At 32.7% G+C, this 27128-nt stretch overlaps 1 protein-coding gene across 1 annotated transcript in view; it reads right to left on the bottom strand.

Annotated features, from left to right (window-relative positions):
• Positions 1 to 302: 302 nt before the first annotated feature.
• Positions 303 to 27128, bottom strand: part of Axs (Abnormal X segregation) — an 89731-nt gene continuing 62905 nt past the window's right edge. Inside the window, exons 10-13 of the mRNA XM_075356033.1 lie at positions 24589 to 24735; positions 15508 to 15699; positions 4281 to 4529; positions 303 to 462 (exon numbers count right to left, since the gene is read on the bottom strand). Coding sequence (XP_075212148.1) covers positions 406 to 462; positions 4281 to 4529; positions 15508 to 15699; positions 24589 to 24735 — 645 coding nt within the window. The 3' untranslated portion in view covers positions 303 to 405. The remainder of the gene's footprint in view (positions 463 to 4280; positions 4530 to 15507; positions 15700 to 24588; positions 24736 to 27128) is intronic.

Consider the following 27128-nt stretch of genomic DNA (forward strand, 5'->3'; position numbering starts at 1 on the left):
CAATAAACAACACTCTTTTGATACAAACCCAATAAAAAAAACACGACAACTCGAAGTAGTATTCTTAAATTAATATATATATATTTTACTATTATTATTAGTTTAATATTATTTCTAACAACTCTATGTAGCAAAAATAATATAGTTAAATATGGTTATATATAAAACAAAACATAGTTTAAGGTAAATGAATTATATAAATAAAAAAAATAAATATATTTATAAGTTAAATATACACATCGTAATTTCATTTTCATAAGTATTGAGCTAAACTAAGATAATAGAATATTTAAAAACAAACGATAAATAAAATTAATTTAATGACCAGAAGATGACAAAGATTCTTAAGTAAACATTATATGTAAGTAATAAAATTAAAAATAAAACGAGATTACTATATGTGTGTTACTGGTAGCTTACAGGTGGAGGTGCGAGCAAAGTAGATCCACTTCGTAACTGTCTCTGTAATAAGTAATTAATGCATAACAACATAAGTTTACTGAAAGTGTATAAAATAAAACATTTAATTTACTAATAGAGAATTTGTAAAATTATACTGAAAATAAAAAAAAAAAAAAAAATCAGTGTTAAAATATATTTTGAAAGTAAAAATTGTTTGATTTTAACAATTTTTAAAAATAACTCTTTTTAACAAAAGTACACATCTTAGTCTACTTTTCTACATAATAGCTATCAACATGAAACCCAATTTAACATAGTGAGCTTCAAAATAATCTATACACTTCTGCAGTCAGTTCATTCAATTATTAATTGAAAGCTTCTTAATTCATCACTTGCAAATCACTCAACATCTGAAAATGTCCCATTTGAATTTCCCAGCAAATGGTGTGTCGTAGTTGCAGAGTGTATATGATGCTGGTTATATCTGACAATATAATCCCTTTTGTCAGCCAGCCCAATGCTGATTTTAGGCAGTGCAGTGCAACTTCTGGAGTATATAACAGCAGATTTGTACAATAAGCATTATTTCATGAGATATGTAACAGATCAATAGAGTATTCAACTGATCTCCAAAAACACTGCAACTATAACTTATGAGTAGAAGAAATTTGCTTATATTTTTGTTGTTTTATCATAGTCCTGCCATTCAAGTAACTGGCACTTCATCTCAAGAATGCTGTATAATACACATTTCATTTCTAGTAACAATCAAATTGAGAAATTCAAAATTCAACAACTTTTACTAAAAACATTTTAATATGGAAAAAATTCCCATTTGTTTGCAGCCTTTGGTTAACATGTATAGCACTCAAAACATAGAAATCTTGTATTATAAATCTTGGTGGATAATCTTATAAAAAAACTGTCTTCTAGAAATATCCAGAAAAATCAATGAAAAATCTAAAATGGTGACAATTTCTTTCATCACTATCAAACGTTTTCTGTCCAAGATAGTTAAAAGTCACTCAGAACAAACTTGCATGTTCATTCTTATGTTCAAAATATTTTATTCCATTTTTCTACACTTCTTTTCATTCATCACATTAAATGTAATAAAAATCAACTGTTTATGAATTTCAGCCAGTGTATAATATATTCAGCTAATATAATATGACTTTTTACCTATAATTTTGGGTGCTATATGGTTCTTGTAATTAAAACACTTGCAGAGAGTAATATGATATTAAAGTAGGTTCAAAAAAAAAAATCTGCATATTAGTCTATTATGAATGAGTGAACACCACGTATTCACTTAAGATGATGAAACATCATTATAATAAAAATAATAATTTTCAGTTATAGGAAATATGGCATGTTGTTACTTATTAGGTCTTGTCTTAGTTAGTCTATGAACATGTCCAGATGTTTGAAATATAATCTCATCAATGAACAGAAATTTGTTTAACAATTGTTAGTCACCATCGATTTTACTGAACATGTCCACAACAAAAGTACATCTTTTGGAGTTATCATCTAGCTGAGTATGTGTAACTGAAATTTGTAATTTATAAAACAAGAAATTTTTTCAGAAATTTATGAACAGTGGTTTATTTTTTTAAAGTTAAGTTTATAGCACAATCCACAGTGATTTCTTTGGATTTCTTATATAGCTCTCATATAGTTTCAACTAATTCATCTCTAAAATTGCCAGTTATAATGATTTTAATTTGACAATTTCATTAACTTTAGATCTCAATGGGAAATTCTACTTTCATGCAATGACTCTATTATGACAATATTCATGTTAAATAATAGTCAACAATTCAAATTTAACAAGTCAAAAACACAGTGAACCTTCTTAACTGTCTACATCTCAGCTAAGCAGCATGATGTATCATTGTCACTAATTAGCTGTACACATATCTCAAGCAACTTCACAACTCTACTATGTGAGCTTCTCTTCAATGCAGTGTCAATATTATGCTGTACCATGTTTTGTTCAGATGTTTAAAGAATATGAAACTTTATAACCTTACAGACTATATTATATCATCTGCTTTCACATTTCATTATATTTTTCACATGATGTAAAAATAAATAAAAAAATATATCAACTCTTTTTCCTGATTTAAAAACAGGAGTTAAAATTTGAATTTTTATCTGAATTTCACTGATAGAAACTCCAAAATCCAAGATTTGGTATAAATTTGATGCAGTTATACCAAATTTACCAAATGCGATCTGGTCAGATTTAAAATAAGCTTGATGAACGTAATCTGATGTTAATTATAAATTCTGGAAATATTATAAAGCCCTAAATTTTCAGGAGGATTCAGCTAATTTATGAACTAAACTATGATAATATGGTTCCTTCACTTTTAACAATTCAAATTTAAACAATTTGCTATCTGACAAATTTTATGATAGTACTCATATTTTAAAATGTTGCCTCATACTGAAGAACATGGAGTATCATTCAGAGAATGATTGCTTTCTTTAACAGTTGGGAATATGATTAATACAAATGGCACTAGGAAAGTTTTGCAAAATAACTTTATTACAATTTTTCAAAATAATTTCCGCCACATATTATACATTTCTCCATCTTTTGAATCTAATCCAATGTCAAATTTAAGAAACCCTAACATGTTTTGTCAGAGATCTGGGCACACTCATCATCCCAAGCCCTTAGAAGGTCATCATCGCTTTTAAAATGCCTCCCTTTCAGTCTGTTCTTCATCTGGGGGAACAGTGTAAAGCCATACGGAGTGAGATCAGGTCTGCAGGGAGGGTGCTCTAACAGTTTTACTCCATACTGGCCAAATACTCAGAGCAAACTTTGGAGCAGTGCACAAGAGCATAATCGTGGTGAAGAAATCATGTGTCCATGCTTGGGTTTGGGTGCAGCTTCTGGAGAGTTTTGACAACTTTAGACAAGCATTGCTCAGTATACGACTTCCCTGTAACTGTCTTCTGAGTTTCCAACACAACTCAATACTCCTCCCACACTAAAAAATACAGCTGCTGTTCTCTTATTCACTGATCTGGATTTTCAAACAGTCACAGGGATTTCCTCATCTTTGAACAGCCTCAGTTCATTCTGAACCCTGGTTGGAGTGTCATAGTTGTACAGCCAAGTTTCATCATCTGTTGAAATATTGCTTACAAAGGGAAATTTTCCATTTTCAAACTTTTTCAGCATTTCACCATGAAACATAATGTGCCATCTGATCATCAATCAAGTTATGTGGCGCTCAAAGACTACAAAGCTCTGTAACGTGAACGTGATCATGCAGAATAGCACAGCACAAACTGGTGGTGCATTAATGACAAAGGATACCTCTATTCGGTGGTAGGTCACACACCTGACTGTCTCAAGCATTTTTTGTACTGCAACAATGTTTTCATCAGTTAGACTAAGATAGTTGATTTGACCTTGGAGAATCCTTAAAGGCAAAATTTCCTCTTTCAAACTCTTTGGATTCCACCTAAATATTGTTGTACAATGAGGACAATCCTTTCCAAGCACAGGAGTCTTTCCTCAAAACACTGATCAACACTTAATCTACATGTAAAATTGCCAGTATTCAGTTTTTGACCATGAAAATATCAATTCTTCTTTTCACTAACTCGGCTAAAAAGGAAATGACAGTGAGACAGTGACTAGAGCGGGTACAGTCCAGATTAGAAGCTGTCTAAACACATGTTAACTTGTAATTGCCTGTAATAATCTGTTCTGTCGTATAGCAAATATTCTGTAATGCACTTTGCAGATGTGCGTACTCTGGGCATCTAGAATGTTAGCTTGTGATAATAATACTGTAATACTGATATAATTTACTTCAACCCACATTAAAAAAAAAATCTATAAAACTTACCTTATATTTAAGAGCTTGTTTAGATTGATAATTTATACGAGCAAGCTGTATTCTGACCCAGTCTGGTTTATCTGGAATAGCGTAATGAAGTATCTGCCGCAAACCTAACAGTATATGTTCCAATCCAATAAACATGAAAAACCATTCAGTGGGGCTCATATCTGGTGCTAAACTACGTAATGAAGGTTGTAAACTTAAGAGCCCACAGTTTGTGATCACAGACATTGCACACAATGCTTGAAATGCCCTCTAAAATAAAAAAATAATAAAAACATTACATTTTGCAATCCATATCACTCTTCAAAAAAAATTTTAAAAAGTAAATGTATTAAAAAAGTAAATACTGAGCAATCATCTATGAATATCAAATTCAAAAAGAAAGACCAGGAAAACATTTTCCAAACTTCCCCACAGATGGTTCAAAATGATGGATTTCATAACTAAAAATGTAAAACTTTTGATCTAATTTTACAAAATTTACCCTTTGTAAATGCTGCTTATCTGGGCTTCTAGAATGCAATTTTAGAGTCCACACATAATTACAAATTAATTTAGAATTTCAATCATCAATCGATTTACAATTAAAACTACTGAATAAAAAACAAAAGATAAAAAATACTCTTTATTGGTATTTTATGTAAGTTTTGTAATTTCATACATCTTATTATAAATTACATGATATTTTTTAAACCTTGATTACTGAATATTAAAAAGGGCTGTTTTAAACAAGTTGTAAAAATCTGTATAATCAATGGATGAAACTATAGTTGATGATCCATCATAACAAAAGAAAATAAACAAATATGTTATTTGTTATTAACCTTATATTCCTTATTTTTATTTGTTAACCTTATTTTCTGAAAATAAGGTTAATTTTAAAAAGGATATTTTGTTTCAAGAAATAAATTCTACTTTGGCTACAAAAAGTAAAAATCATGAGAATGGTAATTATAATGTTAGAAACCTAGTTTTAATTAAGTCTATAAAAAATAAGGTGTTACAGAGTGATATAGTTTTTAGACAAGCACATAAAGAGAAAATTAAATTGCTTTGGAAAAAAGTAATTATTCGAGGGACAATCAGAAAGTAAGTTATACCCCCTCTATGAAACAAACACATATTTATGGAACAATTTTTTTTTAATGAACAAAAACTACTTATTTTTTGACATAATCACCAAGTTTTTGTAAACATTTTTCATTCCGTATGACAAGTTTTTAAATTCCATTCTCATAAAAATTTTGTCCAATTTCCTTCAAACATTTAAGGACCGCTTTCTTAAGTTCATCATCATTAGCGAAACCCTCCCACGTTTGAGAGAACCAAACAAGTGGTCATTGCAGGGTGCTAGGAAAGAGCTGTTAGGTGGATGAGACTACACTTACCACTTCAATTTTTGCAGTAACTCCTTTGTTAAATGAGGCTGAATGAGGAGCAGCATTGTCGTGAAGAAAAACAACCCCATCGCTCAATCTTCCAGATCATTGATCTCTAATGGCTTTACGCAATCTTTTTAAAGCCTCACAGTAACATTTGGCATTGATTGTTGCTCCTTGGAGCATAAATTCACTGTAAACAACTTCTTCAGATTCAAAAAAGACTATCAGCATAACGTTTCAAACATTTGAGGATGTTTTCACTTTTTTTGGCGTGAATTTTTATGTCTCCATTCATGTGATACTCGTTTGGTCTCAGAAGTGTAATGAAGCACCCAGCTCTCATCCCCTATGATGATTTGTCTCAAAAACTGTGGACCAGTCCTGGAATAATGTTGAAGAAAAGAAATAGCAGATGCAAAATGTTGATGTATGTGGTTATTGGTCAACAGACGTGGCACCTGTTGTGCACACATCTTACGGTAAAAAAAGCTGATTGTGAATAATTGCAAATACATTACCATAACTAATATTAAGTTCACTTGCAATCTCTCTCATTTTAATGAGCTGGTTACTCAAGATCATTTCATTCATGCGTTCCGTGTTACCCATTGTGTTTGCAGTTGAAGGATGCCCAGCAAGCAGTTCGTCATTCACACTTGTTCTTCTGTTTCTGAATGTTTGGCATCATTTTGTGATCATCAGGTGTGACACTGCATTCTCACCATATACCTCAACAATTTGGTGATGAATTTCACAACAACTGTAATTTTTTTCCCACAAAAATCGGATTACTGAACGCACTTCTATGCTCGAAAAAACCTCTACAGGACATGCCATATTGACAACGATGCTACACATGTACCGAATCGCATACAGAATTACTGCTGGGGGAGCGTGTAGACAACAACACAACCAGTGCTGCTATCACAAGACATTAATATATCCCTTTCAGTTCAAGGGCATGGCAAGGGTGTAACTTCCTTTTTGATCCACTTCTCGTACCTCAAAAACTCTTGAATTATTATATCCTAACAAATTTGATTTTACTAAGGCAGATCCTACAGATAAATTTCAAACAGAAGTTAAGAGAGTTATTAAGAAGTGTTATATTTTTAGGGAAAGTAATGGTTTTATGTTTAAAACTAACGAACAAACAAAAAAATAATGTTTATGTAATGGTTTTATGAGTAATGAATCCATAACAGATTCATAAGAGAGTAAATTATACTCTCTTATTAAAATACATAAGAAACTCATCCTGTTAGACCAGTAGTTTCATATGTTAATGCTCCTGCTATTAAACTGTCTAGGAGGATGATTAATATTATCCAATCTCATTGTAAATTTCAACCAAAATTTAGTATTAAAAACTAAACTATGCTTGTAATTGTATTAAAATTTCTTGTGTTTGTTAATTCTATTCTGCTTTCTTTTAATGCAAAAAATCTATTTCCTAGTATTCAATTACAAGAGTATTCCACTACAAACATTAACAAATTACTGATTACCCAGAAAACTAAGGAAGTTACAAGAATTGAAATAGTTGAGGCACTGAATGTTTGTTTTAATCAAATTATTTCAAGTTTAATGATAACATTTACAAACCGAAGGAGAGATTTTTCTTTTTTTTCCCTTCCCACCACTGTAGCTGAGTGATATAGCCATTTATGTAGGAGGAGGTAGAATCTTGCATAACAAATCTGGAGATCCGTGTCGTATTCCTACCAACTAAACCACCCTCCCCCACGACAACGCTCCCTGGAATTACCTTTGGGAATAACATCAGGGAGTGCATGCACCTGGACATGACAGAACTCTCTCACAAAATAACACTCCCAACAAAAAACTAACATATCAACTCACCTGAAGAGTGCATCTAACACTTGCTGCCCAGCCCCACCCCATAAGCATCGCATACCTGTACAGTGTTATTGCACATGGCACCATGCTGCATAATGTGCTGTGCAACACACCTTGTGCAGACACAACTGGAGGCCCCAACATGGGGGGGGGGGGGCAATGGGGACAGGCAAAAAGCAACCTGGACCAACAATCCAACCACACACATGCCACACAGCCACAACTCACACCATACAATGACGAGGTTACAACCATTACACAAAACAATCTTCTTTCTTACGTTTTTCTTTCATGATCTTCCTAATAAATTCTGAGATATGCACCTACAACCATTCACCGCTCATCATTAAATTAATCACATTATCTGGTGTAATCAGGCCAACCTCCAAGACCAGGCTCCTCCTACTTGACTCCCACCTGGGGCATTTAAACACTATGTGTTCTACCGACTCCACTTTCTCTTCACAGCAGAAACACTCATGCATTGTCCTCTACCCCCTGTGAAACAGATAGGAGTTAAAAAAACCGTGACCGGTGATGAACTGGGTGAGGAAGTAGTCAAGTTCTCCCCCCCCCCCCAATATCCACCCAGCCACCCACATCCGGTATTAGTCGCTTGGTCCAGTGGCCTTTACAGATGGCATCCCACCTGCTCTGCCAACACGTCAATATTTCCTGCCTAGCTTTGCTCCTATCCAGGCCCCGGTACCTGTCACTTCTCTCTGCAGCCACCAGATCCAGGGATGGAATTCTCCAGAATGAATGCTGCCATATATGACACTGTTTGATAAGCAGAGATGATGCGAATGGCCAGTCTCCTCCTCACTCTCTCTAGCATGCCCCTCCATTTGGATACTTGAAGCCCCTTCACCCAAGCTGGCTCAGCATACAAGAAAAAACCTCAGAAAAGGAATCAACCACAGAAGCGAGCAGCCTTTTTTTGGACTGGCCAGCTCATGATGTTCATCATGAGCTGGCTCACTGCCAGAACCAACCTATCTGCCTTCTCCACCATCTCCAATATGAGTACCTGGAAAGTCAGCCTCTTGTTGAGCCAGACCCCCAGCAGGTACTTAACAGCAGAGGCGGGTGCGATGGATATGCCCCCTGTAACGAATGTCACCTTCTCGACCCGCCTGCTGCCCGAGAACACAGAAAAATTTATGAATGATTTAGAAAACAAAATTTGTGCTCATCATTTCTTTAAACATTTCAAATTCTGGTATAGATGCATAGACAATATTTTTGGGTGTTTTTTGAGTAGCTTGAGACAATTAGGAATATTATTGATTTTCATTAACACATTACACAAAAATGTAGCTTTAACTTTGAGGATTGAACAAAATAGTTTTATTGTCTTTTTTGATTTGAATATCACTAATATCAATAACAAATTGACATAAATTGTAAACATATATAAGAACACATCAAATAGCATACATCACAAACCCTCACATACTGATGCTGTCATTCATAGTACATCACTACATTCATTTGTACATAAATTGGCAGCTTTTAATAGTTATATCTGTAAATTATTAAATGTTATGATGTCAGATGATAATTTTGAGAAAGAGGTTAATATTATAAGACACGTGGTGGTGAAACCATTTTGAATAATGATTTCAAACTGAGTCCAACTGATCAACTGCTTCGGAATAAATAATACAAAAGTGCAATTAGCAAATTTTTCAATCATCAAAAGTCATTTCATCAAAATAAATTCCAAATGCTCACTTATTTAGAAATCCATAGAGAAAATATTATTAGAAAATATTTTAGAAACAGAAATGTTGATACTGCTTTCAAATCTGATAATTCTCTAGTAAATGTATTAAGAATAATAAAAAATAAAACTGATAAACTTAAAACATCGGGGGTTACAAACTTTAATGTGATTCTTGTGATAAAGTTTATATTCGACAGACTGGTAGATCTTTTGAAAAACATGTAAGGGACCACAAATTCTTGTTTTTCCAAAAACAAGAAGGTTTTTAATTATGTCTGTCATGCAATTGCTGAAAATAATGTTTTTAATGCTAACATCAAAGTACTTCATTTTAATAGCAAAAACTTGAAACCAAACCTTTTAGAGTCATTGGAAATTAATAAACTTAGAAATTCTATCTACTTTTAAATAATCAATTTAACAGTTCGCTATTGTTGAACTTATGCATGTAAGATTGGCTTATCTTTTTGTTCTATCTTACTGCCCCTTTTTTGAATTGACCAATAGTATTTACTCTACTAGTTAAATTTATATATTACTGATACATGTGTACACAGTGTATAGTTGCTCTTCATCTCTGTGCATTTTATCCCTTTTGGTTTTTGTATTTACCTTTTTAATTCTATGCACTTTTAGCTTTAGTATTCTGTTTCTTTTACCTGATAAAGGTACTGTGTACCACAACAGTTGCTGTGATTTTTAAATAAAAAAATAAATGCATATTTTTTGAGAGGGTAAAAAAAATATATACCATGGATATATCTAATTCAAACCCTTATTTTAATTTAAAAAACATTTAAATTTAATAAAAATGATAACAGTGACAGTTTAAACATTTTTTATCATTATTTTTATTAAAAAAACGAATAGACAAAAATGATGCCAGTATAAAAAAAGGCCATTTTAAAAAAAACACAGTTAAGAAACTGCTGCTGAGCATCAGCAAAGCCTTTCTGTGAAATGTGGGAAGATATTTTATTTTCTCTCTTTTTTTTCTTTAAAAAACCTAAAACTGTAATTTAATATTAAGGAAAAGATTAATAAATATCTTTAATATTTTTGTAGACATTTTAATTTTTTTTTTAAATCTTTCACACAAACTATCTAGAAAAAACTTACATTGGATCACCACAGAACTTCCTCTACAAAATAAGAAATGGGTCATCAAAAATAATAATATTATAATATGTTATACAAGTAATTATTAAAACAATGGAGTATTAACATGTTCATAATATAATAAAATTGAAATATATGAAGTTATATTATAAAAACATTTGGTGTGATTTCATAAATCAATTCTTTATTCAGACACTTCAAGTGGTAAGATTACCAGGTGTATAAATATGAAACTGGAATATTTGTATAGAAAATACATGTTATTGTATAAAAATGATAAAAAAATATTTTATTTGAAATACTGTCCATCCCTAGCTATAAATTTTTCACATCTCTCTGACAATTTATGAATGCCACGCCAAAAAAACTGTTGCACTTTTGAGGCAAAACAGTCATTGAGCCCTTTTCGTACATTTTCATAAGAACTGAAGCGCTTCTCAGCAAGTGCGTTCCATCGATGCAAATAAATAGTCGGGCGGAGCCAAATCTGATGAGTAAGCCACATGTGAAAGTATTTCCCAACTGAACGCCTCAATCGTTTCCTTGACCGGTTTTGCTGTGTGTGATGGTGCATTATCATGAAGCAAAATCACTTTGTGTTGCCTTTTCTGATATTCTGGCCATTTTTCATGCAATGCTTGATTCAAATCGATCATTTGTTGTTGGTAGCGTTTAGTATTAACAGTTTCCAGGTTTTAGCAGCTCATAATAGATCCCTTCTGATCCCACCCTTCTGATCCCACCAACCACAGAACATTGTCTTCTTTCCATAGCAATTTGGCCTTGAAATCGATGTTGATGGTTTGCCTGGAGTTACCCATGATCTTTTACACTTGGGATTTTCAAAATATACCCACTTTTCATCACCTGTCACAATTTGATGGAGAAATGACTTTCTTTTGTACCTGGCAGACAGCATTTCGCAAGTGGTTTCTCACATCAAAATCACCAGTTTTGAATTTTTTTTTTAAACCAGTTAAAGCACTGTGTTTTACCAAGAGCATGCTCACCAAAAGCTTTGACAAGCATTCAATGCAATTCTGCAGCAGTTTTCTTTAAATTGTAACAGAAAATCAATGCTGTCTGCAAATTGTAGTTTGCACATACAAAACTCAACATGATCAACACTAATTAAAAATATGCTGTAATGTGAAACTTATATTGTTTTGAGTTGAAAATCTTTGTCAGTTGTCAAAGAAAGAAAATGGCGCCAATGATGTGGTTTGATGGTAACCACACTGACAGCTAGGGCCATTTATGGGCAAATTCTGGTTTCACATTTACACACCTGATATTTACAGTTCATATTTAGAATTGATTGTATAGTATTAATTCTTTTTCAGATATACAAGTAATTACAGTGAGTTACTGGTCATAATTAGTCAAGAAGTATCAACTTGCTGATTTGATTCTATTTTTTCAGTTACCATAAGGCAAGGCTGCCCATACCTTATGGCAGTTCAACTGTGTGGAGTCCAAGGTTATGGTTTGACACACCTATGTGACCCTACATTAAAGGAAAAATGATACATGAAGGAAGAAAGAGGCACATACTGTAATGGAACAGCAGTCTAGGTATGGATTGGATTGATGAGGTGTCCCTAACAGCAGGCATTTCCCCCTTTGAATTACAGATAGATAAAGATTAAGCTTATGTAATATATGTTTACTATTATACAAAGTCACATAATTTGTTGACTTGTTTAGGGTAATTTGATGAACTAGTAAACAGGTTAGAAAAATTTCATCACTGATTGAAAACTTATTCTTTCCTGAGTGACAAAAGTTTAAATAAGAATTATGTAGATTTATTTGTCCACTCTCATGGCTAATATAAGATTGTTCCTTTACTGTGCTCCCTAGTTTGTTTATTTTATAAATGAAAAATAAATCAGGTAATTACAACTAACAAGTAACTAAAAAAAATTATTCTGTATTTAAGAATTAATTTAAAAAAAACAGTGAAAATAAAAGAAAATATTCTTAAACTTTATTATTTTTAACTGAACTTAATTAAAGGAGATGAGGAGAATTTTTCATGTATGTTCATGAAAATATCTTCTCTTCACCAAAGGGATCAATTCTGAAGATTTTCTTATTTTGTAGAGGAAGTTTCTTGGTAGTCCTGCCATAAGTTTTTTCTAAATAACATGAGTGGAAGATTTTTAAACAAAGAATTAGAATATCTACAAAGATATTTTTTCTTTAGTATTACAGTTTTTAATTATACATTTTTGGTTATAGTTTTTGGTTTTTTTAAAGTAAAAAAATAAATCAAATAAAAATATCTTTCCAAATTCCACAGAGAGACTTAGCTAACACTCATCAGCAGTTTCTTAAGAGTTCTTCAAAATTTTAATTATAATTTTTATAAAGGTACAACAGCTTTCTAACATTTGTATTTCTTACAAATGTTTTTTTTATATTGAGAACATTTTTGTTAGTCTATTATTATTTTTAATAAAAAAAATGTAAACAGAAATAAAATTTTCAAAAATGGAAAAACAATTATCAATGAAAAATCTAATAAGACTTTCCTGAATGAACATTCTTCTTCTTCTTCTTCTTCTTCTTATTATTATTATTACTGTTCTCTCAATTATTAATTCATTTCTTACAAAGTCACTGTCTACTTCAACTCATCCATTCTTATCTGTCCACCTCAGAATCTACTTAACTCAGATTACAAATTAGTATAATATATTAGAGTATTACTATTTACAGATTTTATATGTATGTATAGTATATCAGAATATTACTGTATGATTGGTCACATGAGCAATATTTGGTGGCTGATCAAATTAGTACTCATATGAGGTTTGTCCCAAAAGTAAGTGTAGTGATTTTTTATTTAATTATCTACTGTTGTTACCTGAAATTACAAGTTATCCCATTTGACTATGACCTTTGGAAAGTTACACAGCGGTTCTAATGTTTCTTCCACTGTTCATAGCAGTCCCAGAAGTTATTTTCCTTAAGTGGGTGTAGCTCATAGGTTACAGTTTTTTTTTATGTTCCCATCGTCCCAAAATGATGATCCTTCAACTTCAATTTCAATGCAGGAAAAAAGTAAAAGTTGCATGGAACTAGATCTAGGCTGTAGGGAGGCTGTGGAAGTAAGGGAATGTTTTCTTCATCAGAAATTCTTTAATTAAAAGAGAAGTGTGAGCTGGCGTGTTATCATGGTGGAGCACCCAATCATGTGCAATGTTTGCTCAGATTCACTGGACTCATTTTCGAAGTCTTTCTGAGACATTGTTGTAAACGGCAATATTAACTGTTTGTCCTGGAGGTACAAATTCTTTGTGCACAATGCCATGGCTGTCGTAAAAACATAATCATTGTTGGTCTTCCAGAACAAGGGTCGTATTCAACATTTTCTCGGCCCTCTTTGAAAGCTTTGTGCCACTTAAAAACCATAATTCTTGATAGAGTGGAACCTGACAACTGATCGTGTTGACCATTCATGTATTTTGTAATCCTCTAACGATGCTTAATCTGAATCTGAAATCAAAATCCTAGACAAAATGTGTTCATGCATATATATATATATATATATATATATATATACATGAGTTGCTACCCAAAAGTTCAGGGAATTTGAATTTTGTACCATTGCTGGTACGACCTGCTTCCGCTAGATATGGCTAACATTACTCTTTGTGAATTAGTGTTCCAACAGCTGTGACGGTGAGAGGCTGCATTGTTAACTTTCGTGTGGTTGTGTAACATGTTTTACTGCTTCGGCGAAGTTCTAAATGGCAGATTTTAAAGAGCAAAGAACCTGCATCAAATTTTGCTTCATGCTTAAAAAAACTGGTGCAGAAACCCATCGCATACTTGTGGAAGCATTTGGTGACAATGCTATGAGTAAAAGTAAAACTTTTTTGTGGTACAAACGATTCAAAGATGGACGAACAACAGTCGATGATGATGAGTGTTCAGGAAGACCATCAACAAGCGCAACACTGGAAAACATCGTGAAAGTGTGAGAGGCTATTGTTGCAGATCGTAGACAAACAATCCATGATGGTTGTGCAGTCGTACAAACGTCATATGGGTTCGTGCAACGCATCTTGTCAGACAATTTGAACATGAGACGCATTGCTGCAAAATTTGTATCGAGACTGTTGAACAGCGACCAGAAACAAAATCGCATAGCTGTCTGTAGTGAATCGAAAAATTCAGCAAGAGATGACCCTAACTTCATCTCCAACATCATAACCGGTGATGAGACATAGGTGTACGGGTATGACCCTGAAACTAAGCAACAGTCGTTGCAGTGGAAGTCGCCAAGTTCACTGCGGCCAAAAAAAGCACGCCAAGTTCGCAGCAACGTGAAGTCTATGATGATTGTTTTTTCGATATCAAAGGCATTATCCATAAGGAATTTGTTCCTCTTGGTCAAACTGTCAATGGGATCTTCTATTGTGAAGTTTTGAAGCGGTTAAGTGAAAGCATTAGGTGCAAACACTCAGAACTGTGGGGAAACAACAGCTGGGTTCTGCACAATGACAATGCACCTGCGCACACATTGCTAGCTGTTCGAAATTTCTTGGCTTCCAAAAAGACGGTAGTGATTCCCCACCCACCCTATTTGCCTGACCTTGCCCCGTGTGACTTTTTTCTCTTTCCGAAAATAAAATTTCAATTGAAAGGCTGTCGTTTTAACACAATTGAGGAGATTCAGGAAGAAACGCAGAACGTGCTTCGAACACTTACACCTGCAGACTTCCAGGGATGCATGGAATCATGGGAAAAACGCTGGGATCACTGTATAAATGCCCAAGGGGATTACTTTGAAGGAGACAGTGGAAATTATAAGTTATGGTAAGCTTTTTTATTTTTATGGTAAAATTCCCCGAACTTTTGGGTAGCACCTTGTATATTGAAATCGATAATGAACGTTCATTCATTGAAAATAACAAATGTAATGTTTTTTTAATTCTTCTCTAAATTTTGACTTTTTGAAAATTAAGAGTTAGTAACGCTTTGATCGCTGTTTTTATTGATCATTCCACTTTTCCAAAAAGTCAAATTTTATAGATGAATTGGGAAAGCATTAATTTATCTTTAGTATGGGTTTTTTAAAGTGCAAAATTTTTTTTAATGTTATTATTTTATGAGACATAATTATTACCTGCCAAGCTCCAGTATCTTTGACACGTCTTGCCATTGGACGCTGATAAAGACAACACAGTTTAAAAGCATCAGATCTTATCTCAACAAAGTTATTAACAACTGCCCAAAATGCAGCCATTGGATACACAGAAGAAAAAAGGAAGACATATCCAAATTGTACAAATAATTCCAAATAATCATCGTAAGGGTCCTGAATTAAAAAAAAAACAGAATTAATAAAATAAACTGTTAAAAATAATTACACAACATATAAATATGTATATTTTTTTAAAAAACAAGTCAAAAAATAACCCACATACAGGTGAAATTCAAAGATAGCTAGAATGTAAAATCTTTATAAATGCGTTGAGTTATCATATTTATAACCAGAAATATTAATTTATTTACAAATTCAAAGATAAATCACTTTTTTAGATAAATCACTTAATTGTACCTATTTTAACATAGATCAAGCATCTATGGGGTAAATAACTCCCTGCATAATACACTGTTTCAGAAAATGTTAATTTTGAGAAAGATGTAAAAAAAAATAATCTGAAGTAAACATGACTAGGTCAGGAGTTACTCATAATTGTATTAAATGCTGACAATAAAGACATTGAACTTTATTTAAAAAATTCATTTGATAACTTACTTGGTTATTCTGGCTATCTCTTTTTAAGTACTCTCAAATATTTTTAATGTACTGCCCACAGCATTTTCTCTACTTCTGGAACACTTCCTGGAATTTCACTTATTAGAAAATAGTAACCTTTTAAGGTTAATTTTAATCTTTCAAACAACGAAAAGTCAACAGGAGCCAGGCTAGGTGAGTAGGTTGATTGCGAAAAAAGAGTAATGCATGCTTTACCAAGAATTCATTGATATATAATAACAAGTGTGTATGTGCATAGTCATTGTTTAGCATCCACGCTTTCTTAGCTCATATTATAATCAATTCTTTAACTATCCTTCAGAATGCTGTAACAGCATCAATTAAAATTTCTTGTTTACTGTTTGATCTTGTAAGATGAACTCATGACGATGAATGCTTTTCCAATCAAAAAAAGATAAATAAGGTTATCTTAATATTACAGTGATTTTGCCATACGAGAGGTTATTGGAAAGTTTTAAGACAGGTGCCATTACTGCTCAATAGGAGGGGATAGGTTTGATCGTGGGTGTGGAATGGGAAGTTTGTTTTGTCCCTGAAACATCCTAAAAAGATCATCATGACATCTTTGTTCAGTAGAGTGGCATCCTATGATTGAAGACATATTTTTGGTTCTCAGTGGACTATTGATTTTGCAAAATGGATTAAAAAACAGAACGAGTTTGTGTTAAATTTTGTTTGAAAACCAGGAAATCAGCTTTATAGACTTATTAACTTTTGGTGACTTTTGGGGATAAATGTCTGAGCCAGTTAAATGTTTTTATCTGATTCAACAGTTTCAAAGAAGGCTGTGAATCAGTCGAAGGTGAACCCTGGTCCGGGCAGCCTTCTAATTCAAAGATAATAAAAAACCAACAAAAACATTGTGAAAGTTAGCAATTTAGTGGTCTTTAACCATAGAGTTACAATTAGGGAGATGGCTGATGAACTGACTTTTCTATATGAAGTTTCTATCTGGTTCAGTCAATTTTAACTGAAAATTTGAACATGCATTGACTGTCAGTGAAATTCATTCTGAAATTATTATCAGACCAGCAGTTGAAGTGTCCCAAGAACTGATTAATTGAGCTGAAGTTAACTCAGATTTGTTAAACAGGGTAATTACAGGTGACGAATCAAGGTTTATAGATGTGACTCGGAAACAAAGGCCTTGCAGTGAAAGGGTCCAAGTTTGCCACAATCAAAAAACCCAACAAAGTTGGGTGAGTGTGAAGACAATGTTGGTGGTTCTCTTTGATTCTACAGGTATCATGCATCATGAATTTGACCCTAGATGTTTGCATGAAAATGTGCAGGAGAAAATAAATCAATTGAAGACTTCCAGGCAAATAAGGAGAGGGTTCATATAACCCTTAAGAAAGAGAATTTTCAGGAATGCTTCCAATAGTGGAAACACTGTTGTTGTCAGTGTGTTCAATCAGAAGGGGAATACTTTGATACTTTGAAGGAGATTCATCATAATAGCCTGAAAATATTGCCAGTAAGAAATTACAAGCTCAGTCTTAAAATTTTCCAATCATACCTTGTGTGTATGTACATATATATATACACATACACGCAATATACAAGTATGTATATATGAATGTATACATATACATACAAGTGTGTGTGTGTGTGTGTGTATATATATATATATTTTGGATGTTTCATTTTATCCCCCAGGTGATTTTCTCATAAACTACACAAAATATGAAAAAGATGACCTAAACAAAAGTTACTTGAACTGGAGGGGGAATCTCGTGATGACCTGGAACTTGCCTTTACCATTATTTCAAGTTAACATGATTTTTTCAAACAGAATGAAAATTTTACATTGGAATATGTGGTCACACATATGACCTTGGAATGTCATACAACTAACCATAAGAGTTAGTGTTATATGGATGCTGGATTCTTTTCGTAGATATTTACAAATATTGGTTTCTAAATTGTGAGAAGAGGATTGCCACCTGATACTGTCTTTGAAAGTGAGTAAATTGTGTTAATCGGATACCATATGTCATTAAATCCTAAACCATGAATGTCAAAAGGCTGGCAAAAATAAAACCATCACAAAATGCCATGACTACATTCAAGTACGGTCAATATGACATTTTTCACGCTTTTCATTGATGCTAACAAAAAAAGTAATTCCATTTGAAAAAACCTTGATGGCCTTGGAACAACCTCCAAAGGGGGGACCTCATGGTCATAGTCAATGTCGGATGTCCCTCTCCTATCCACATACCTTCTGTACTCATTTTTGTTTTTTTCAGTAATCTGCGAAATAAATGTCCTGGAATATGAATATTATGTTGTATGACCCTCAAAATGTGTATTAACCATCTAACACTATCTCTGAAGGTTAGCTGTTTCTCCTTCAAAAAAGTTCCAAGGTAATATGTGTGACCACATATTCAATGTAAAAGTTTCTGCTCTTTTCATTGGTGGGGTCAAAAATTGGTCAGTTTCATTTAAAAATTTGTGTCAAACTTGAAATAAATGTCAAGGTCATCAAGAGGTGTCCCTCTCCAGTCCGAGTAACTTTTGTTTAGATAATTTTTTTGTATTGTGTGTAATTTATGAGAAAATCGCTGAGGGGAGGGGGATTAAAATGAAATATATATACATATATATATATCACATACATAGATGTATCATGAAGTTCTCCCAGGACTTTTATAACCTATTCTAACTGTTAAAATAATGGAAAATTTCATATAAACATATATCCTAAAATGCTTTGTTTGTGAGTTATAGGTAGTAAAAGATTTCACTTGGATTTCAGCTATCCTGGTGAAATGAGGTTGAACTGAAATTTTTGGGACATTAATTAAGGGGCAGAATTAGTGATCCTTATGGTTTTTGACCTGAAAATCAAATAAAATAAGTCCCAGAATTGTATCTACAGTAGTTTTTGAGAAATCTGTGGTAAAAACCAATAAATTGGGGTAAAAGCCCTGTTTTTTTTGTTTGATGTATAATAATTTTGTTAAAAGGGTAATAAACAAAAATTTTAAACAAAACTTGTAGAAAATTTAATTTTGAACAACATAGTGTAATATAAGTTGAATAAAACAAAGAAATGTTAGAAAAATTCAAATTTTATTTAGAAACAGTACATTACTATATTTTTCTGAATAGTACTTATTTAATGTAAACAAAACCCAGATTTTCTTTTTTTGGTGACCTGAATAATTTATAAAAACAAAATTTATTGTTAAAAAATGTTAAAAAACTCTGGAAATTACACAACAATAATTAAATAAAAATTAGATAATTTTTTTTTATGAATGACATAAATACAATAAATTATTTAAAAAAATATTATTTCAATGTTGGTAATAAAATAACAACAGCTGATCAACAATGCACAATATTGTATTAGTGCTTAAATCATTCTGTAGGTTACATTAAGTATACTAGGTACTGTAAACTGTGCTGTTGTCAGCAAAGGTTTTCTGTGGTTTTTAGTTTGAACGTGATTACCCCAATGGGAGTCTTACTCTTTAAGACTTAGGGGGTTGGTGTCCCCACAGCTCTAACCTGTGTAGCTTTCCTTCTCATTACACACTGAGCTGCTGAACCTTTTACACATACACCATACCATAAACACTACACAAATTATAACATATCCTTACACAGCAACACAACATCTTACACTGTTTCTTCTTACATATACAATCTGTGGTGTTGTGACACCTTATGAAATGCAACCATAATCCAAGGTGAAAACTTATGCCGATGGGTGGATGGCTCTATATAGTGAGTCAATGTGTATAGTGGAACAATGTTGCCTGGGGACCTGGGTGAACCGCGGTATTTAGCTTTAGCCTCTGTACACCTCTGCAGAGGTGGTCCTGTATTTATCCAATACTTTTGAGACCAACATTACTAGTACTGAAAAAACCCCTATGATAGTTGGTGGTCCATCTGAAAAATCATTTAACCATTTAAAATCATTTTCAAATTAAAATCAATTTAATCATTTAAAATCATTTAAACCATTTAAAATCATTTAGTTGATCTCTCTTACATCTTGCCAACATGGGTGGTATAACATAAGTATAATATGTCACAAAACCTTAAATACAAGCCATGGAGTAATTTTTTGTCGGGACCGTCTAGAGATTGACATTACTGAAGTGGCAGATGAGCTTCATCCACAAGGTGTTGTAGAGGTGAAGTGAATAATGAAACTGCAGAGTGGAATGTAAGAACCTACACCTTCCCTTATATTAACATTCAGCTTTTTGATACCACTGGAGAAGAACAAAGTAGGTTACCTTTTGGTTCGGGTACACCTTTCATCCCCAGTCCATAGCAATGTTTCAAATGTTATGTATATGACCACACTACATCTTGCTCGAAAACTGAAAGATGTGCTAAAGAATGTCACAATGATACTAACTGCGAAAGATGAAAAATGTGCGAACTGCAGTGGATCACATTCAGCTTCCTCCTGAGATTGCCCAACCTTTAAAGATGAGAAGGGAATTCTAAAGAATTGTACTGAGCAGAAGCTATCTTTTTGGCCACACGAAGAGAGTATAAAGAGTCGTTAAACTCTTGTAATCTGGTTAAACCAGACGTCTCATTAGCCACTGCTACATCAAGACGAGCTCCTGAAAATGTGGGTAATCAACAATGAAGATCCTGCAGCAAGTTAAAAAAGCTTGTTCAAATATTATTTGATCAAGCTACCTAAGATTAACAAGAAGTCAGTAGTTGCAGGCAGCAAAAACAATGCTAGTGGGATCCCTCTGAAATCTGTGCCTTTACATACATAAGTAAATACAGCTGGGAAAAAGTCATATAATAAGCTCCCTGTTAAGGGAGTCCACAAAAATACCCCGTCTGGGTTGTCGACTGTGATTTCCCATTTTTCAAAATCTTTCTCACCATCACCTTGTGTACTAGAGGATATAGTTGAGGAACTGCCCAACTCGGAGGTTATAAAAATTAAAAATTCTAAAAATAAAAACCAAATCACCTATAATTAATTTTTTATACATCTGTAATTCTATATCTTACTATAATAATTTACTATATATATATATAAAACTATATCTATAATTACCTTCATTTTGAACATTATACAGTGGAATGTTCGAGATCTTCAGTCCCGCACTGAAGATGTTAAGAGTATTGGTGCGTGTAAAAGAACCTTTAATAATGTGCTTCCAAGAAATGCACCTTCTTTAGCAAGATGCAGAAAAATACTCACTGGTTATTTGTTTGAGAGATACGACTGTCTTGTAGACAGTAGAGAGTGTTGTGGGGTTGCTATTTTTATGCAGGATAGGTTATCAGCTACAAGGATACCACTAGCTACCCTCATACATGCAGTCGCCATAAAAATCTGTCTCTTTCAAACTGTACATCTGCAACCTATATCTCTTGCTGAACTCTGAGTTTGATCCACTAGTTATTAAAAATTTCCTCATCCAAATTCCATCTCTGTTGTTAATAGTAGAAGACTTTAATGCCCACCATATTTCACAGGGCTGAATAGTAAGTTTCCCTCGAGGAAATATCATAAACAGAATGAGACAAGACTTGGACTTCTGCTGCTGAATGATGGATCATTCACATTTATGTCATCATCTACTTTGCCTGACATCGACCTCTCCTTATGCTCACCCAGTTTACTACCTGGTCTTAATTGGTCTGTTTGTGATAACTTTTATGACAGTGACCATAAACTAATTATTATTGGTTTGGTGCTGACTGTGTGGTGAACAAAAGACCACAGAGATGGACTGTTGAAAGAGCAAATTGGAATGGTTACCATATGCCTCCATCACAGTATGATGGTAATGCTGACACCCTAGATCAAATTACCTCTTTTATCTACCTGGTATTTGAAAATGAAGTAGATTCATCCCACAAACATCAGGAAATCCAAGCCTCCCTCCATTCCCTGGTGGAATGATGACTACTAATACATGATAAAGAAATGATGGCAGGCACACCTACAAATGAACATCTAAATTTTTATTGTAAAGCAGTAGTAGTAGTATGGTGTCATATATTCATAGATGCTAGGAGAAAGTCATAACAGAATTATGTAGATATCATCTCACGCACTACTCCCATGTCTACTGTGTGGAAGAAGCTTCATGCAATTTGCGAATCTCAGAAACAGTCTATCCTTGGACTTATTCATAAAAGAGCATTATGTCATCTTCTGCAACCACAACTAACTGGCAGATTGTTTTCATTTGCTGTACCTAACTTGGTCATATACTAATGAATTTCATACATACAAGATACAGATGGAAATAATACTGTTAAAAGTTGGTGATTCGAATTAATCCTTTACATTCAATTAGTTATCGCATGCAAAAGAATTGCTGCAGCTGCTTGAAGATGCTCCTCTAGTGCTGAGATACAACATATACTTAATGGCACGCCTACCCTCCCCAATGCTCTAGCGGCATTTCACACACTTAAATCGTCTGCCTGAGACAGATGGATAGTTTGTGCAGATCCACATTCCTGGACATCAAGATCACCTGATCTTACATCTTTAGATTTTTATGTCTGGGGATGAATGAAAAATATTGTATATAAAACAAAAATTTGTTCTTGTGAGGAATTAATTGTCTGCATTGTGGATGCAGCTTAGCAACTTAAGGGCAGCCCTAAAGAACTAAAAAGAGCAACAAAAGCAGTACAGAAGTGCACCAAGAAATATGTAGAAAATGGTGGGCTCATTTTCAAAAATTTGCTATAAAACTGGTACATAAAATGCAATTTGGTATAGAGAACAGTTTCTAAATAAAATTCAAAGTTTTCTAACATTCCTTTTTTTGTTCAACTTGCATCATTTTGTTCAGAATTAAATTCTCTACAAATTTTGTTTAAAAAATTTGTGTTTATTACACATTTAAAAAAATTATTCTATATCAAACATAAAAAAACAGGTATTTTTATTCTACTTTATTGGGTTTCATACCCACATTTCTCATAAACTACTGCAGATATAGTTCTGTAATATTCGATTCTTTTATTATTCGATTTTTTATTTCAAAAACTACAAGAAATGATTAATTCTTCCCCTTGATTAACGTCCTAAAAATGTCATACGACCTCATTTTACCAGCGTAACTGAAATTCTAGCAAAATCATTCACTAGCCGTAACTCGCAAAAAATTTTAGGACATATGTTTATATGAACTTTTTCAATTATTTTCATGAGTAGAATAGGTTGTAAAAGTCTCAGGAGAACTTTGAGATACTCCTATATATATATATATATGAATTGTATGTATAATCCAACTTGATCCACCTAAGTACAGAAATTAAAAAGTAAATAAGATGATACTTTCATATTTTTTTTTCATAACTTTACAATAGCACTTTCATGGCAACCCTCACATCTCAGTTGTAATTTTTGTTTTCTAATTTTTATATCAAACTACATATTGAACTTGAAGACATTTAAAATATATATAAACATTTTTTGATAATATATGTAATTTCATTTTTTTTTTCAAATTAAAATATTAACATTTTTTTTTTAAATCACAATTTAAAACCTTTTTTAAATATATAAAATTAAAACGTGGAAATTAAAAACTACAAACATAAAATACCATTTCAGAATTGATAAAATTAGAATTAAAATAAATAAATAAATAGGATAAAATATAAAATATACTATGTGTCTTGACTAGCCAATGTTATAGTACTGTATGAATTTAAATTAAATTAAATTGGATTTATGTACCATCATTATTTTTATTTGAATAAGTGCTGCCATCTACTGCAGACCTTATAAGTATGTAATTTTCATATTCTGTTTGCAAGTTTATCAAGCTGAATATATACATATATATATATATATATATATGTAATATTTCTCCAAAATGTCTAAACTTGTATTACTATTTATATTATATTTCTTAATTTCCAATATTTCCAAATTGGTTTGAATATCAGAAATAGTATATTTATTGTTGACAAGGTGATCAGCAAGATTAGATAAACCCAATTTTCCATTTTTATAATGTCTAATATGTTCATTAAATCTGGTTTTAAAAGACGTGTGTGTGTGTGTGTGTGTGTGTATATATATATAACACACACACACACACACACTCTCTCTCTCTCTCTCTCTCTCTCTATATATATATATATATATATATATATATATATATAGTGTTTCATGAGTTATACATTGCCATAAAAAAACTTCAAATGAATTAAACAGTAATTAATTTAAATAATCATACTTAAACTAGACTTGCCTTGGAGATGAATTTCAACCCCAACATAATTTCAAACTCTTAGAGGGTAGGCTGGTTGATCTGGTAAGTCTACGTGAACTTATGTTACAAACTAATAGTATAGGAACAAAATTTTGCTAACTTGTAGCAAAAGACTAAATTCTGTTAAAATCAAATTAATACAATAAAAATATCTATAAATAAATGTGTATACCTCATATATATCCATTTGTGATTCTTGTAAAGCTTGAAGGACACGACTATCATCTGAAGCCAACTCTTCTATTCCTAAATCTTTACCAAAATCATTCTGTTCATTATTTTTTGATTTTCTTTTTACAATATTTTTTATTTCTGAAACCTGAAATAGTAAAACTTCAAATACAAAAAAGAAAAATGTTTTTAAATATCAAGATATATTTTTGAATATAAAATGCTTTTAATCTGAGAAATATTCTCCAAAATTTTCACACTCAACAAATGAAAAAAATTATATTTAAATAAAATATTACATTCTTTTTTCTTCTTGGGTGCAGAATAAAGTGTCATTATCAATCCCTAGAGATGATATTTATATAATATATAAATAAATATTAAAAAGTAATAATTAAAAATGAATTTAAAGTTTTAACAACAACAATATAAAAACACGGCATAGATGGAAAACATCTATGATATATGCTAAAAGGGAAATAAAACCACTATGAAATATAACATTAAAAATGTAACTTAAAAGAAATAAATTATTAACTAGCATAAGCCAAATAGTTTAAATAAACAATAAAGATTATATGAAAAATCAAATTTTTGAATCCAACAGCACGACCTAAAAATTTGACATTAGATAGACATTACAGAGACATTCGATAACATTGTTTTATTGTTCCCTGACATACTTCAGATGTTAGCCCCTAGTTTAAACTTCTGACGCAATGCCACATAACAGACACAGCCCACAAGGATGTGGTATACAATCAGTTGGCAGTCACATCGAACACAAACAGGTGCATCAGTCTGATTCAGAGTAAATTTAATGTGCCCTATTCACAGATAATAACCTCCTCTCAATGATTATTACTGCATGAGGAGCTCCATGGAGACACAGTGTTCTTAATTAGAGGAAGTTATTGATGATGGGGTAGCATTAAATTCACTTTGCCACTCATCAAGTACCACTCTCTGAAGAAAACAGACAATGTCTTCAGAAACAATGTGATTAGTGAAAGGAGGCTGCAAATAAGCCTCTATTGCTACACTATCTTCATGCTCACTGCCTAAAATTCTGATATGATGGGGATCCAGCAGAAGCTCACAGTTGTGTAATGCAGTCATCTCCGAAATGATAAAGTGAATCTCACAGAAAAGGTGTCTGGAGTACATGTCACTAATCATGATATTAGGCTAATTATATTTAAAGCTTTATTAAAAGCATACAACTCTGTGATGAAAACATTAATGAAGCTGGGAAGGTCAAACATGTACATCTGTTGCCAACCACAACTAACAGAATTAGTGTTTAGAATCACCTATATAAACTATAGCATCAGAATTCATGTTCTTGATAATATAAAATCTTTCTTGCAAGATAACAGGATTCGTACAGTTTTTATGATATCTAAAAAGACTAAAGCAATAATTTACGAGAAAAGGCTGCCAAGGGGGTTAATAACTTTGAGTAACAATAAGAACAGGAGGTAATTGTATATTTAACGTTATGCGCTGATGCCTAGTGAAGCAGAAGATCTTGGCTGTTCCTGATATTGATTAAGATGCAGGTTAGAGAACACTGCATCAAAAGTTGGATGATTTGGTTGCACTTTAATGTGAGCTATATACAGAGATTATTTGATATCGTCTATTCCAAATAGATGGCTCACCCTGTTCATCAGTAGACTGATCAGTGGTCTTGAATGAAACACACCTTTATAAAGAGAGATAAATGAATGATGGACTATGAGCATAAAATGATAATGATGAGCATTCTAAGAGGGTTATGGATGAACCAGAGCTCAGTAGAAGTGCAATGTGCATAGTCAATCAGCTCCAATGAGTATTGGTTAGAACGCTCAGCATGTCTAGCATTTTTAATTTTTTTACCTTTAGTTTCTTTAAATGTGTTGCCCATGTTAATCGTTGGTCAAATCACAATCTCAAAAATGTAACCTGCTTGTATAGTTCAACTGGTTCACCATGTAAAAACAGTTGAGGGTCAACATGTTCCCTCAAGCAGGAAAGTATGGGTTATTGTGTTTTGGAGCAGCTATCAAGTATCAGGTGTGTAAACTTGGAAAGTTGGTGGATCACACTTTCATTCTTGTCATACTAGTCAAAAGAATCCTTGTATCTGATTCAGTCTGCTTTCCAAACCACCCATGTGCATGGCTGACTCAGAGGCAAATCACGACTACCGACTGAGATATCAACCGGTCTGTGATTGCTTTCAAAGAAATTTTTTGGAAATGCAGCACGCAAGATGTGGGTGTAGGGATGATGGACAAAATGACAGATTGATGGATGAAAATGTAGCTGATTGAAGATGGTATAAATGGCTGCTGCCCATTGTTCAATAAGCAGAGATCTAAGCTCTACCTCAGCCGATCAACTATAGTGCGTCCCAAAGAACATGATGATGAGTCCCATGAATAGTGATGGGCATTGAAATCACCAATTACACAAGCCCGCAAAATTTGGGCTGTAGAATGTTATTTAACTTTTGAAAATTGATTCCTATGTAATTTTTATCACTGAATTCGA

The sequence above is a fragment of the Lycorma delicatula genome, chromosome 2 (genome assembly GCF_047948215.1).
Source record: "Lycorma delicatula isolate Av1 chromosome 2, ASM4794821v1, whole genome shotgun sequence".
NCBI classification, from domain to species: Eukaryota; Metazoa; Arthropoda; class Insecta; order Hemiptera; family Fulgoridae; genus Lycorma; species Lycorma delicatula.